The sequence below is a fragment of the Leptonychotes weddellii genome, chromosome 7, assembly GCF_054177405.1.
Source record: "Leptonychotes weddellii isolate Sample4059 chromosome 7, ASM5417740v2, whole genome shotgun sequence".
NCBI lineage: Eukaryota > Metazoa > Chordata > Mammalia > Carnivora > Phocidae > Leptonychotes > Leptonychotes weddellii.
Window position 1 is genome coordinate 104,104,946 of NC_138375.1, and position 16,425 is coordinate 104,121,370.

Sequence of the window (16,425 nt, forward strand, 5' to 3'; positions counted from 1 at the left end):
TAAGTGTATGAGTCACAAATTATCAAACAGAACTTTTAAAATAGATTTTAAAAGCATATTCTTATTAGACAGAAATAAGGCAAAAATTGTTGCTGAAAGGAAGTGATAGGAAAACTATCGAAACCCTTCTATATCACAGTCTTTAGGGATGCACCCAAGTCGGGCAGGCTGACACACAAAAGGAGATATTCTCAAGTCTGAGGAGTGTAGGGAAAAGTCATGGAACTTAAAGGGCACACGTGCTACTCAAAGACTAATTCACTGTTGGATCAGGACTCAAGTAGAACCTGTATTGTTTAGGCAGAGTATTAGATTTACTTAAAATACAGATTATTTAGTCTCCACTGCCCTTTTTTTTTTTTTTAAAGATTTTATTTATTCATTCGAGACACAGAGATAGAGAGAGAGACAGCATGAGCAGGGAGAGAGGCAGAGGGAGAAGGAGAAGCAGGCTCCCCGCTGAGCCAGGAGCCCGATGTGGGGCTCGATCCCAGGACTCTGGGATCATGACCCGAGCCGAAGGCAGACGCTTAACCATCTGAGCCACCCAGGCGCCCCTCCACTGCCCTTTAAAATAACCTGAGGCGAGAACTCTCAAGTAAACCGAATCAATTAAACTCTGTCTCTAGACAGACCGGGCGGAAAACATAGTAGCTTGGCCCAGGGTAGGGACACCCCCGTGCTCAGAATGCTAGCAGTTTATCCCAAGACTTGGAACTAAGGCTAACTTGGCTGGGAATCAGAATTGTAGCACAGACTCTGCCAGAGGACAGGCTGCCCTTGAAATCCGAGAAAGTCCTAAACACGGGGAACCCCTTGCCCTGTTTACAGTTTGGAAAGCAGTCTAGCTAGACAGGTACAGTAATGAACTGTTCTAAAGACAAGTCTCTGGGGCAATCACTTTTTGTTTGGCTTATTTAAAAGGATGAAGTTTCAGGTGTTGATGAGCGTAAGAATGCTTGCCTACAGCCTATTCTAGATGTAATTTATACTCTGGTTATTTAATGGTTATTAATAGTAATGATTATTAATATATAATGACTTGATCATGTAAAACACACACCTTTAGGGGTGTGGTGATACTTAAAATATATAAAGTTTCCAGTTGGGGTGTTAAACTCTTTATTCCTGTCTTCTCTGTTAGCTTTACCTTCAAGCCAGAATGAAGGGAGACTGGGCAAGACTCTTACGCCCCACACTGCAATTTGGTCTTGTTGCTGTGTCCATTTACGTGGGCCTCTCTCGAGTTTCTGACTACAAACACCACTGGAGTGATGTACTGACTGGACTCATTCAAGGAGCCCTGGTTGCAGTATTAGTTGTAAGTATACAGGGCGGCAGCCTACATCTTTTACTGATAAACACTAGGATAAGTAAGTAGAAAACCTGTCCCAGGGAGAAAACTATCCAAAGGCCGATAATGAGGCTCAGTAATTTTTACTGGGTCATCACCTGATGTTATTAACTATGTTGCTTTTTGCAAAAGTTATAAAAATCTTATTGTATGTACTTTTGTAAAAGGCTATGGCTATAGTGTTTTGTTTCATTTTGTTTTTGGCATGAATTGCAGAAGAACCTGAGTGCTAACAGAGTAAAGCTATTTACTCAAGACCTACCTAAATAAGCAACTCTCAATTTAAAAGAATCTCTTCTAACAAAACTTCCCTTAGTCACTTATTTTTTGTACCCTTTCTCTGTTGTGGGGTTGATATTTATTTTTGCCAACTGCTTGTTACAACTATGTATATGGTTTTTAAACTTAGAATGGGACAAAAGTATTTAATGATGTAATTTAAGTATAACTTGTTTTCTGTAGGCAGTGTATGTATCCGATTTCTTCAAGGAGAGAAATTCTCCTTTTAAAGAAAGGAAAGAGGAGGACTCCCATACAACTCTGCACGAAACACCGACGACGGGGAATCACTTTAGGAACAGTCACCAACCTTGAAGGTAGATAAAACTGGCCCGCTTTCTAAAGGAAAAGGATTGCAACCAGAAGACAGAGGATGAGTTTTCTTCATGGTGTACAAACCTTTAAGGGACTGCTGCTGCTATACCTCTTGGATGCCCACTTTACCTGTGTGTATATAGTTACATTTAACACCATGGTTCTCTAATAGCGCTGAGTTCATTAAAAAAAATTTCAAGCCTTTCACTAAAACAATGCCCACCTATACATTTTTATTAAAAAAATGTAATGCTTATGTACAAATGTGTATGCAATAATATGCTTTCTTAGAATGATGCCTGATTGAAGTATGATACATATTAAAATGTTTCAGTACAACTGCCTTGACATGGGAGAACCAAATCAACACTCCTGTAAGCATTTGTAGTCAGCTGTAATCAGGTGGTGCAAAATTTAAAACCCCACATTCGTTTAGCTGACTCTTTATAAGTAGAGGCTGGCAGCAAACACAATATCCCTCTTGATTTTGGTGATTCCTAAGAGAAAAGAAAAGATGGTTTAAGCTTCCAAGACCACAAAGACTGTGATTCCCTTGCAGGGGGGGCGGGGGAAGAGGTTAATACAACAATCTCGATGATACAAAACCTTGCTGGTCTAAAAGATAGAGGAGTTCACAGGCACCTCTGAGAGGAGAGGAGGGTAACTTAGAAACCAGACTCCTGCTCCTATGACTCTGGACTCAGAAGTATCCCGGTTCCTGTGTGTGTGCAGAGCCGTGACAGGGTCTCTGACTATGCACAAAGACCCACTAAGGGAAGGACTAAACCGTCAAAAGTAGTAGTTAGTTGACCCAAAAGCATGAATTCTCAGCCTACTTCAGGAGACACTTTATTTTCACTTACCACTTGAGATTCTTTCTGGACTAAGGGAGGACAAACAAATTTCATTATTTAGTAAACTCTGGTTGATTAAATAGGTCTGCCCCATCAACCATATGGAAACAGTACCCAGTTTTTGCACACCTCTTCTTAGGACACTGTTTAGCAGAAATCATTAGGGGTTGTGACTACATGAGCAACTAACAGAGCGACAAGGTGGCCGCTATTCTTTGATGTGTTAACTCACAGCCCTTTTTCTTGGCAAATATTCAGACGGAACAAACTGTAAGCATGTTATATACTCCCTCCGACCCCCTGCCCGCCTCCATTACTACCACCTTGGACTGGCCATCCTTTCTTTTTTGGTCTTCCTACTTCCACCTTGCTGATCTACAGACTTCCCTACAATGCAACAGCAAGAACTGCCAGAGCACCGCACTCCTGGGGTCAAAATCTCCAATCATTTCAGGAAAAAGCTGGGAGCTGGGGGGTAACATGATCATCTCTTTTCTCCTTCCTACTGTTCTACTCACTGGTCTTGTACTCTTGCTTACGTCTATCAAGCATACATGAAGGGCCTCGATACCACCTTTCGAGTGGGGGCCCTAGGCCATCTCATCTGTCCCTCAATTCCTGTTGTCTCTTCCTTTCTTTCCTGTAGACTTATCACCACCTGAAATACTTTAATTGTTGACTTGTTTATTGCATGTCTCCCTACACTAGAATGTAAGCTCCATGAAGGCAGGGATTTGTGGGTTTTTTGTTCACTGCTGTATCCCCTGGTGCTTAAAACCATGCCTGCACATAGTACACAATAAATATTTATAAATGATTACATCTAAAATCTCGAAACTTTTTCCCACAGAGACACTCTAAAATTTTGTTTAAATACTACTGGATGGCCCTCCGTGGCATTCCAGTGAAGAGCATCTGAAAATGTCTTCCTACGCTGTGGCCAAGAATTCAAGTCTCAAAAGATCTGCCTTAATTATTAGAAAAAGCTTCGACTGGATACTGACCTTCTGCAAATTTGTTTTCCAGCTCAGTGTTTCCAATGGCTTTTGCTGCTTGACACATCTGTCGAAGCAGTTCTTCCAGGCGCCTCATACAACGAATTATGCTGCCTGTAAAGAAAAGGAAACAAATCACTTGTAAAATGGAAATAACCAGAACAGTAGAACTTTTGTTAGAGGCAAGGTAGGAGAACATGGGATGACTGACTAATAGTACTCTGAGGGACTTCCCATGCAGTAAATGAGGTTGAAGACTTGACTGGCTGCCTGGCAGACACTAGGAGGGATACAAAGACAAAAAGTTTAATTTCCCATCCTTGACTAATGGTAGAGAGTCCTGATTTATTATAATGTGTTGACATTTGCTCTTATAAGTTCACAAAATGCCCTGGGAGCAGGGGAGAGAGCAACTTTGGATTAAGGCCACAAAGATAACACATAACCTGGGTCTGTAAGAATGAGGAGGTCTCTGTCAGACAGCAACAAAGGAAGACCACTTGGGCAATGCAGAGAAGTGTGACAAAGGGCAGCTACTCAAGGACTCTGAGGGTGGCCTAATGAGATATCTGGATACCATCCTGTGAAGAGAATGCAACTAGAGATTTTTAAGCAGGGGACAAGTAACAGAATCAGATTTGTCATTTTAAAGGTGCAATCATTCATTTTTCTTGACCTTAAGTAGACTTTTTATCAGTGCTTTTTTCATACAGTGTGTCCTCAAAGGAGCACAAAGGAGGAGGTAAGTCTCTTCCCACTGGATGTGACTCCCTGAGATCAGTGGGGTGTTTTTTTGTTTGTTTGTTTTTTGTTTGTTTCTTTGCTGAAGCTATAAACATCATTTGACTTCCACCACATTTGAGCAAGGGAGGGGCCTGGGATCCTTTCTCAAAGACCTATCTACTTAAGTTTAAAACTCTTGGGACTTTAATGTGTGAAATACATTAGAAATAACAGTTCTGTCTGATATGCAAGGTATGAACTCCTCTAAGTCCTTACCATTATTAATTCCTTAGAACACTGAACTAATCCATCAGCATTTATCAAGTTTTGTAATACACTCACTGTGCACAGTTTTCTCTTAATGCCCTCCATGTTCTTTTCCACTGTGCCCAGTGGTTGGGGGAAACCGGGGAGAGTTAACTCAGGAAGGAGAATGTACTTTTAGCTTAAATGAAGGCAAAAATAAAAGCCATTTGCCCAATAGAGTCCACATAATCCAGGAGCAAGTGCCCATGCACATGTAGAGAGCCTTCCCTCTCTGTGGGACAATTCCAAGAGCCAAAGATAAATTACTGCACAAGGGCCTGCACCCCTAAGGACAACATTGCTGGTTGCTGAACCCACCAATGGGCCAAAACAATGAAAACACAACGATGCTACTTCACATTCTGGGAGGTGTGTGCGATGTCACTGGTAATGAAAATGACCAGCATACAGGTTACCTTGAAAGACAAATGGGGATAATACCCTTTCATCTCCTACATGTAGGATGTTCACCTACTTTAGATTTGGTCTCTTGAGATAAGAAATATACAAATTCTTTGACATTGGCAAAACTCTGCAGGAATGTAAAATGTCATGATATAGCCCTTTAGCCAAAATATTCAAAGTCCATAGGTTTTTTTTTGGTCCTCCTCTCATTAAAAGGTTCATGGAGTTCTGGGAGAAAACTCCAGCCCCAAATACAGCCTATTTCCACTACACAACTCTGTCAAAGTTATTTAGCACCCAGCAAAGGACTTCGTAAGAGTCAACAGCAAAATGGCAACCAAAACAGAGACATAAATTCTGTAAAATCCAATCACATATATACACATTTTACAATAACCCTGAGTACTTTCTTGTATTACTGGAGAGTAAAGTTACCGATGTTCCTAGTGATATTTAGGCATCAAAGAAAGGAGAAATTAGGCTGAATGTGTTTCAAGAAAAAAGGGTGATGTCCAACATTTTCTGAGCACTTATTTTGTGGTAGATCTGTAATACATATTTCATGTAAAACTTCTCATTTCACATTTACAATCTGACAAGTATTGTCATCCTCATTTTACAGAGAGGGAAAAGGAGAAATGGAAGTTGCATACATAACTTTACCAAGGTCAGAGCCAGGAGTAAATGATGGAGTCAGGATTTGAATCCAGACCGAAGATTCTAGAGCCCACGCATTTAACAATTATCATAGTGCCTCACAGAAATGATATATCTCTATTTTCTAAATTTTCTATAATAAATGTGTATTACTGGGGTGCTTGGGTGGCTCAGTTGTTAAATGTCTGCCTTTGGCTCAGGTAATGGTCCCAGGATGCTGGGATCGAGCCCCGCATCGGGCTCCCTGCTCCACGGGAAGCCTGCTTCTCCCTCTCCCACTCCCCCTGCTTGTGTTCCCTCTCTCGCTGTGCCTCTGCCAAATAAATAAATAAAATCTTTTAAAAAAATGTGTATTACTTTACAAATTTCAATTTATCATTAAATTTAGTTTATACACTTAAAAACTGTAAATATAAGTTTTTAAAAAGGTTTGAGAGCAAGACAAACCATGAGAGACGATGGACTCTGAAAAACAAACTGAAGGTTCTAGAGGGGAGGGGGGTGGGAGAATGGGTTAGCCTGGTGATGGGTATTAAGGAGGGCACGTTCTGCATGGAGCACTGGGTGTTATGCACAAACAATGAATCATGGAACACTACATCAAAAACTAATGATGTAATGTATGGTGATTAACAACGATAAAAAAATTAAAAACTTAAAAAAAAAAAAGGTTTGAGAGCATGCATGTGCAAGTGGGGGGAGGGGCAAAGGGAGACAGAAAGAGAGAATGCTCAAGCAGACTTCCTACTGAGCACGGAACCCAACGTGGGGCTCGATCCCAGGACCCTGAGATCGTGACCTGAGCCGAAATCAAGAGTCAGCTGCTTAACCCACTGAGCCAGCTAGATCCCCCAATATTTTATAAGTTTTTTAGGCCTTACTCTAAAGCTCTTCACTTCTGTAAAAATCTTCATTGCCAGGTAGTGCCAAAGAATTTCTATTAATGAGTTTCTAGAAGTAGTAAGCAGTAAAAACTGGCAAGCAGAATCCAAATAAAGGGGTCTGTTTTCTGAATTTGGCAAAGTCACTGGTGTCTTCTCGTAATTTCACTTGATCTTTAGCCAAAAGGCTGAGAAGTGATTCTCATCGTAATTTCAGCAAAATAAGATAACACATTACTGTGGATCAAGATGGAGATGGGGGATAAGGAACTGAAGATGGTCTATTCTGAGTCTGGCTGTAAAAGGAATGAGGGATTGAGGGTGACGACAACAAAAACCTGTCACGAAAAACTGACAGCAGCAGCTCCCCATTTATTGAATGCTGTGTGCCAGGCTAACTGTGCTAAAGGCTCTCTATGCATCATGTTATCCTCACACTATGAGGAAGGAGCTATTACACTCATTTTATAGCCAAAGAAACTGAGGCATAGTTAAGTAACTTGCCCAGGGTCATTCTACTGAGTAGGAGTTATGCCCAGGATTTGTGCTCTTGCTCTTAACCACTCGGTAATATTTGTAGCTGAAAAAGGTGTGGATGAAAACTATATGCCTATTTATATCCTAAAATGGCAAGATTGAGGAGGGTGCAGAAAAGAGTGGAGCAAGGCCCTGAGGTTCATAACAATGCAGAAGGGTCCATCCTCTGAAGAAGAAAGAATAAAGGATATAGGCACATGAGTTTCTAGATAAAGAAGACAGGAGGCCTAGTGGTTTCCCCCTTTCCTGTGATGCATGAGTGATCACCTACAAAGCTGGGGGCAGAGCTGCTGTAGATGCTTGACACTCCATGTCCATTGTCTCTGCAAGTGGACAGACCGGGGATTACATTTCAGCTGTGCCATTTACTATGTGAGGGACTGTATTAGGAGTGACTTCTTTGTGGTTGATAAAAATATTTTAAAATTAGATTGTGATTATGGTTGTACAACTCTGAATACACTAAAAACCGCTGAATAGTACAACTAGAAGGATGGATTTTATGCTCTGTGAATTATATCTCAATGTGAGTTCTTCCAGAATGGTGATGTAAACCTGAGGTGAAAAAGATCAGTGACACTGAACTGGACATTTAAAATGGCGAATTTTATGTTATATATATTTTGTCACAATTAAAAAAAAAAAAGGCAGTGATTAGTCAGAATTCAATTTCGCTTCCTACTCTAGCCCCTGGCCCATGGGACAACCATTAATCTACTTTGTCTCTATGGCTTTGCCTATTCCAGACATTTCATATAAATGGAATTATACAACAGGTTGCCTCTGTGTCTGCCTTTTTTTACTTAGAACCTTAATGTGTTCAAGTTTCATCCAAATTTTAGCATTAATCAGGATTTCATTCCTTTTTATGGCTGAAGACTACATTATGCTGATACACCACAATTTATTCATCCACTGATGGACACATGCAATCATCAGATTAATCTGGTTCTTGAACAGAACAGTATTAAGCTCATTGAGGATGGAAAGCAACACCTTTCTCTAAACAGTGTTTCTACCTCCAGCTTTCTGGCATTCCACAAAGTGGTCCCCCATAGTTCATGTCCTGAATCTGATTTAATATTCCTATCTAGGTGGTTTTAATGAGTTTGAAAGGTCAGGATCACAAATATATTTTCCCGCAAATATTTACCACTAGATCCCAGCTTAGGCTAACCCCTTTCTGGAGGGCAGAGACTGGTGCTCATGATGCACCCAGTACCTAATTCCCACTATGGTCTCAGTCATTATTCATCAAATGTTTAAGTTCAAGTACTAATTTCTAAGTAATTTAATACTAAAATTTTACCGAAAGGGAAACAGAAATGATACATGTTAATAAACGGTTACTCTATTATTATTAGCAAAAGTATTTCTAAGAACAAATCCACTGGAAAATCCCTAATGACACTGATGTCCCCTGACCTGGAGAAGGGTAAAACTATGCCAGCTGAAAGGCAACTGAGAAGAGTGTGAGTGGAGGCAGAGTGTGGGAACGCACTACCTGGTGAACAGTTTTGAGTGAGAGCACAGGTCATCATTAGGAGAACTCCTGTGACTAAGTAAGTAGAAAACCAAGTCCTTCATGTGTAGTGAAGACTACAATGCTGTTGTTGTTTAGAAAGAAAGAAAATTTAACAGCCTCTGAAAGCTTACAATGGATCTACCACATGGATTAGTAGACTGAAACCCTAGGCTTGAGCCTCTACAAATACAAATACTTTAAATTGCTCTTCCAATTTAGTATGATAGAAATAAGAAACAACCACATTCTTACCATTTTTTTCCAGGGTGATAACAGAGGAAATAATTATTTGTATGAAGTCTTCAAAATTCCTCAACTGAATCACAGTATAAGCTCTTCTCTCGCATTAGGCATCCTCTCAGACACACGGTATTCATCATTACAATGTTAACTTGTGCCAGTTGATGTTTGAAAAATACTTAAAACCACTTCTGAGGCTCATGATAGGAAATGATCACTTATTTTCATATAAAAAGAAAATTAAGAATCTAACTGGAAACAAATATGGTTTGAGTGAAGGGCATTTTAAAGTTCCCATGCAATCATTTTCTGGCCATAAAAGTAAAGACACAATGTACTATGGGCTAGAGTTTTAATTACAGTATTTTTCCAATTATATAAAGCATGTACAATAACAAGATGAAGAGAGAACGGCTATTCTGAAATGGAAAAACTAAACAGCAGCAGGGTAAAAAGGGGGGCACACAGTACACTGGAAAAAGGAAATACTCTGCTAAGTAAATCAAGGTTCTCAGTTATTTTTTTGCTGTTTAATTAATGCTTTATTTCTAAGAGTTAATATATAGTCCATCGCAATTTTAGAAAGGAAAAGTAAAGCTGATACAATGGCACCCAGACCAGAAAAACATAAAGATTATGCTGATGTTAGACCCAAATTCAAGTTTAGTTACAAACGGAAATCATCAGATTTTCAAACTTTTGATTCCTCATGCAAACTGTGATGTAGAAACAGCCCCAAGGAACTGAAACGGGGCAAAACAGATTTCAGGAATGCCAGTATGTTCTGGAAAACTGCACACTCTCATCAATTTTAACAGTTTCAAATCTGTCTTCCTATACTGTCATAACTCTTCCATTCAAGTACAAAGAACCGAAAAAACAGTCCACAAGGACAGTTTTTATAGAGCGCCCTACATGTGCAGGCCTGTTGCCCCTTGATTTTTCTTCAAACAAACAAAACAAACTACTCTTTGCTATCAACCACTATTATGTCATGTGTCTGACTTCTCAGAGAAGCAGAGACTCCATAAATATGAGCTATTAACAAGTCTTAGCATTATTTAGGCACAGAACAGTCATTATGAAGAGGAAAATTACCCAGAGCAGGCCCAGGCCAGGAGACCCCAGAAGACGGGAAGTTACGAACAATAAGCTAGAGAAAACCAGAAGCCCTACTGGGAGCAAGAGATAACCAGCCGTTTCTGCTTCTGTAAACAGGCTTCCCGCCACCGACTCCCGGCACTACTATCCCCACCTAAAGCAGCCCCACTCCCCCAGTTCAAACCCACTGACCAGCAGTCAGCACAGCCCTTGGAACCTGACTGCCCGCAGTCCCCTATAAAAGCCCTATAACCCCGTTTCCCCGGGGCCCAGAACTTCGAGCATGAGCTCATCTGGGGCCACTCGCGTAAAATAAATCCGATTTCTCCTACTTCTCCGAGTGTCACTTGGCCTCTCACCGGTCTGATTATTTTTCCGCAACAATTAGGCACAGAACAGGCAGAGAACGTACGTTTCATCCTTATGTTCCAAAAAGATGCCAGATTGAAGAGTGGTGGTGCTGTATGACTGCCTTTGCAGCTTCACACCACACAAGCAGTCCTACACGTACCTAGGTTCCTGAATGTGAAGCAGTGTTCACAAGCGAGGTTGCTCTTCTCCTATCCTCAGCTATCGCTCCCCACCGTGAACTATTACAGATCTCCTTACTATGCCTACAAGCATGAACTGTCAGTGGATGGAGATGGTACGATCTAGGTCAGGATTTAAGAAGTCTCTAGGTGATCCAAAATTCAAGGATAAGGCATTATGGTGCTTAGATGAAGTTATTAATTACCATGTGACTTGTAATCACAGAGGCCAGGGTTCAAATCATAGTGCCATCATATACCACACCTCTATGACCTTCGGCAAATTATTTACTTAAAAAAACTCAGCTTCCTTGTGCCAAGTAGAAACAGTATCTATCCTGAGTTGCCATTTTGGTGATGAGATCTAAATTCTATAAAGTGCTTAGCACAATGCCTGGCACACAGTAGTCACTTAATAAATAATGATGGTCCCAGTAAGAGAATGCAGTACTCAGAGCAAGATTTTGGAACCATATTACTAAATGATCATTTAATGGAGGCTTAGAAATAAATTTCATAACACTATATATAGGACACTATCATAAAAAAATACACTATAAACTTTTAACATTTTAAACCTTAAAACCCATGAAGTTCAATATAGTAAAGGCTCATAGTTGAAAATTTCAATATTCTGTGGCAGATGTTTGACCTATGCATCATAAAAATCCATGATTCATAAACTCAGTAAACTCTCAGTCTTTAATAATATCAGTTAAAAAGCATATATCAGATGTGTCAAAAATACAATTTTTCTTAAAACAGAGCTACAAACAATAGCATTTTAAATATTCTTATAATAATCTCTATGAAGTCCAAGCTCATTTACTTTCATTTTTACAAAGTTCAATGTAAATATCTAATTTGGTAAATATCATTCACCATTATAAATACCTATATAAGCCAATCTTTTTGAAATGAGTAAAACATTTCTAAAATGGTCTCCCTTAGATACTGTGTTTTTGCTTCTTGTAATTATTATTTCTTTTATATTCCCTCTGCCTTTACTTTTTCACTTAAAATTTCTGTTCAGTTGAGTAACAATTATTCTTCAGTCTTTTAAAGACATTTTAAAAGACTGCTCACGGGGCGCCTGGGTAGCTCCGTCATTAAGCGTCTGCCTTCAGCTCAGGTCATGGTCCCAGGGTCCTGGGATCGAGCCCCGCATCGGGCTCCCTGCTCTGCGGGAAGCCTGCTTCTCCCTCTCCCACTCCCCCTGCTTGTGTTCCCTCTCTCGCTGTCTCTCTCTCTGTCAAATAAATAAATGAAATCTTTAAAAAAAAAAAAAAAAAAGACTGCTCATTAATCTGATTCATGCTGAAGTACCATCTCACTGAGGCCAAGTCTATTATTAGAAATGCAATGATGGACAGCATTTTCAGCTCTGCTGTCTTTTTTTTTTTTTTTTTTAAAGATTTTATTTATTTATTTGATGGAGAGAGAGATAACGAGAGAGGGAACACAAGCAGGGGGAGTGGCAGAGGGAGAAGTAGGCTCTCCGCCAAGCAGGCAGACCGATGCGGGGCTCGATCCCAGGACCCTAGGATCATGACCTGAGCCAAAGGCAGACAGACACTTAACGAATGAGCCACCCAGGCGCCCCAGCTCTGCTGTCTTTTAGTGGAATTAATATAACAAGCCTTTAGATTACTGTCAAGAGATTAAAAAAAAAAAAAAACCTCACATGAACCTGACTTACTAGGATCATCTGTTCCATTTTTTTAAAGATTGTATTTATTTATTCATAAGAGACAGAGAGAGAGAGAGAGAGAGGCAGAGAGAGAAGCAGGCTCCCTGCTGAGCAGGAAGCCCGAAGTGGGACTCGATCCCAGGACCCTGGGATCATGAACTGAGCCGAAGGCAGACGCTTAACCACCTGAGCCACCCAGGCGCCCCACCATTCCATTTTATTACCAAAAATTAAAAATAACATATTATTCTTATTTAGTTAAAACAATGCCATCCTGAGTATATTTCTTATATATCAAAAAGGAATGTATGTATACAGAATTTAAACATACCTTCAAAGACATCTGTCATTTTGCAGATATGGGCAAATGTAGCTCCAGTTGCCCAGGTATATACTACATCCATTAAGTGAGGTTTGAATGAGCTTAGGTAAGTTTCCTCATCAATTTCCAGTTTGGCTTCTGCTGAAACTTTTGCAATTCTTTTAGCACATTCCTTTGAAGACAAAAAGATTTACTTAAAATTTCTTACTTACGATCTTCCATGTACTTTTTTTCTTTAGGTTTCTTAGGTTTCCAGAGCCAGAATTCCACAAGGTCCTTTTTTCCTAGGTTCTTATGCCCACAGTTTGGATACTCTGTGCTTCTAAGTAGCTACAGTGTCTTTTCCACTGCTAAGTGATCCAACTGTAACATTTCCCCATTACACTGAATTAAGAAAAATTTATCAAGAGCGTGATTTTCACCCAATTAAACCTTTTTTTAATAAAAAACAGAAACTCTTCATTAAAGTCATTCAAGAGTAGCATTTAATCTTTAAGTATTTCATTAATAGCAACCCCCAAAAACCCCCCAAAGACATCAATAACAAAACAGATTTAGAAAAACACAAATCCTATGGCAAAATAATGCTTTAAAAAATATAAACCTTAATTTTTTTCCCCCACAGTGAGATATTCAGATTCATTCTTTTCTCCTCGGTAATATAAAAGGTCAAAACCATCTAGTCCTACATAAACTTCCCTAGTTCTAGAAATTTAAATTTCTTAGTAATAAGGGATATTAAATTTTCCACTTAAGAGGCTCTTTTTATGAATCACTTCTCCTCTTTTGTAATATCATATAGTTCATCTTTCCCTGTCTTTCTAATGTTAAAAGGTAGATAAAATCAGTTCATCATAAGAAAATCATAAAACACACAAATTCATTACTATAAGCTACTGGGGTTTTAAGGGCCCAGGGATAATTAATTTCTTAGGATAAAACATATTTTAAAACTTTGTTGTAAACTACAATGGAAAAACATACAAAAAATAAAGCTAACTAATCCTAGTCCATCAAGTTGCCATTCTTAATATCAAGGAAAACAATGCAGGCACTGAGTTGTTGATATTGCCTAGTTACATTATGTAGTGTTAAATCTACACGCACAGTAACTCAATACAATTTATTACACTGGTGGGGGAGAATGTTTATTCAAGTAAAAATCCCAAGTGATGTTATCAACATAGCATTAAATGACAAGACTAACACCAAATAACATATTTAATCTTGAAGGAAGTGGTCTCTGTGGAATGATACATACTAGGATTAGACTGTCAAAAATGTTCATTTTACATATACTATTCATAAAACATGCAGTTCAAAATACTCCTACCTGCATTTGACGAAGTGGTCCTGCTAACTGCTCTGTTAATTTGGGCATCTCACTAGACTATGAAAGAAAAGGATGTAAAAACCCAAGTTTAAAATGCTTTCTGCTGTAACAAAACAAAGCCTTCATGATATCCATCAATATCAAATTATAAGATCTTAGTTATTAGCATTTAGAGTTTCTAACGACATTAGCTGGTATAAGCAAAATTACCACTCCTTTCATCCTAAATTATATTATTATTGTATTTCAGAGGAAAATATTACACTCCTAAATTTACAATTTACCAGCTATTTTCTGTGACCACAATGGAATGGAGGGAGAGCAAATATTATCAACACCCATAGTAGTTTACTTACATCAAAATGATTATAAACTGTTTTATCACAGTTTGATTTTAAAATAGTTTTGGCTCCTATTCAACTCTCATTCTGTGGAAACCAAAAATCTGGGATAAAGAACATTAAAAGTAGTGTCCTCAATTTTTATTTTACCCAGGTATTACTAACTGGGCAAATGAACTTGGACAAGTGGCTTGGATTCTGTGTGTTGGTTTCCTACCTTGTCAAAGAGAAAGAAAAGGTCAGATCCTCAAAACCCTATTCTATCGTGATTAGAATAAAAACAGTTATTTGTGAACAAAGTCTGACAAAGGCAGCCTTTCACAAAAACAAAATTATTACAAAAATGGAATATATGTATGTGTGAGACAGGATTTAAATTATAGGTAAATTTTCTTAAAAAGCTATTATAAGTTTAGGTGCAACCGTTATGCCTTTATTTTAAGCATCAGTATTTATAAAGAACTGGTTTTGCTGTGCATGTTTTATGTCTATTATGTAATAAAATAATGACCTAGGTTCTGTATTATTCCTGACCAAATTAAAAAAAAAAAAAAAAAGAAAAACCATGATGAATGATGAAAAAACAAAATGGCCACAATGAACTCAACATCTCCATTTGTGAACTCAAGACTACTTAACATCTTTGATATTGTGTCCATTCATGGTCAACAGTTACTGACCACTTCCTCTCTGGTCAATGTAAGTAGAAGACACTGGTCCTGACAAGAGAAACCTAAGTGGGATTTCACCAATGCTCTCCTACCAAGTGTATGTACAATTTATTCCTTCATCTCTCCTTTTAAGTCTCAATTCAAATTTCACTCTCTTGGTGAGGCCTTTACTAATCACCTTATTTAAAATAGTAACCCTATCCCAGTGTTTTCTATCTGCCTCCCCTGCTTCACTTTCCTCCAAACCTTCATCACCATTTGACATAATCTGTGTGTACTTTACTTCTTTATTGTTTACCTTCATCTACTAGCATATAAATACCAGGAAAGCAAAAATTTCTGTTATTTCAAGTGCCTAGATCTGGGCAGTGCACACAGATTTTAACAAATATTGGTAGTTACTTGATATTTGTATTCTAAAGATTGTATTTCATCTTTAAAATTACTTTTAACGACATAAAAAATGCAGGGACGCAGTTTTAGAAAACACATTTCTAAAAAGAAGTTAGTATATTAAGCAGACTTTTTCATATTTATAACAAGTACCTTACTATGTTTAACCTTTCCATCTGGCTAGAAAACATTCTTCTAAAAGTATCAACAAAATTCCATGTGACTTGTAGTGTAATTTTCCATCTTGCTGTTGAAAGGCACCACCACAAGAATTGATGACACTACATATAACAGTGTGGTTTCACTGAACAAATCTTAATTAACCACATATAGTGACATCTTGCCCACAAATTTCAGAATAATGGTTTGGCGAAGCCCAACTCCTTTGAAGAGGTAACATACTTGGGCGCTCAGAAAACAGAGGATTTTTATAGTGCCACATTAAAAACAACAAAACAACAAAAAAACAACAAATGCAAGAAATTAGCTATAAGACAAAGTATGACACAGGCAGAAGAGCACCAATCCCCAAATCATCTTCAAACTTAGGTCTTTTCAAACAGAATTGGACAAATATTCTTAACAACTACCCCAGAAATTACTGTAATAAAATTCTGAACCTAAGAAAAACAACAGCCAAACAGAGTATTTTGTAAAGTAATGAATTCCTCATCTGCAATTACTTCACAGGTGCAGAGCAGGCATTCTCAGGAGTATAAACTGTTTTGGGATTATTGTCCTCTTTGTTATCACTGCCACTCTAGCTCTAATTCTTTTTTTTTTTTTTTTTAAAGATTTTATTTATTTATTTGACAGAGACAGAGACAGCGAGAGCAGGAACACAAGCAGGGGGAGTGGGAGAGGGAGAAGCAGGCTTCCCGCTGAGCCGGGAGCCCGATGTGGGACTCGATCCCAGGACCCTGGGATCATGACCTGAGCCGAAGGCAGTCGCTTAACCAACTGAGCCACCCAG

General features: G+C 38.7%; 2 protein-coding genes across 7 annotated transcripts in view; one reads left to right on the forward strand and one right to left on the reverse strand.

Moving 5' to 3' along the window:
* Positions 1-3,619, forward strand: part of PLPP1 (phospholipid phosphatase 1) — an 87,629-nt gene extending 84,010 nt beyond the window's left edge. For all 6 annotated transcript variants that reach the window (XM_081826871.1, XM_081826872.1, XM_031027379.2 and 3 more), the window contains 2 exons: positions 1,145-1,321; positions 1,817-3,619. In XM_081826871.1, coding sequence (XP_081682997.1) covers positions 1,145-1,321; positions 1,817-1,948 — 309 coding nt within the window. In that variant the 3' untranslated portion in view covers positions 1,949-3,619. The remainder of the gene's footprint in view (positions 1-1,144; positions 1,322-1,816) is intronic.
* The window catches only part of MTREX (Mtr4 exosome RNA helicase), a gene marked incomplete at its 5' end in the record, with an annotated part of 98,825 nt that continues 84,564 nt past the window's right edge, over positions 2,165-16,425 (reverse strand). The window contains 4 exons of the mRNA XM_081825773.1: positions 2,165-2,445; positions 3,807-3,911; positions 12,724-12,886; positions 14,048-14,104. Of these exons, the coding sequence (XP_081681899.1) occupies positions 2,393-2,445; positions 3,807-3,911; positions 12,724-12,886; positions 14,048-14,104 (378 nt within the window). The remainder of the gene's footprint in view (positions 2,446-3,806; positions 3,912-12,723; positions 12,887-14,047; positions 14,105-16,425) is intronic.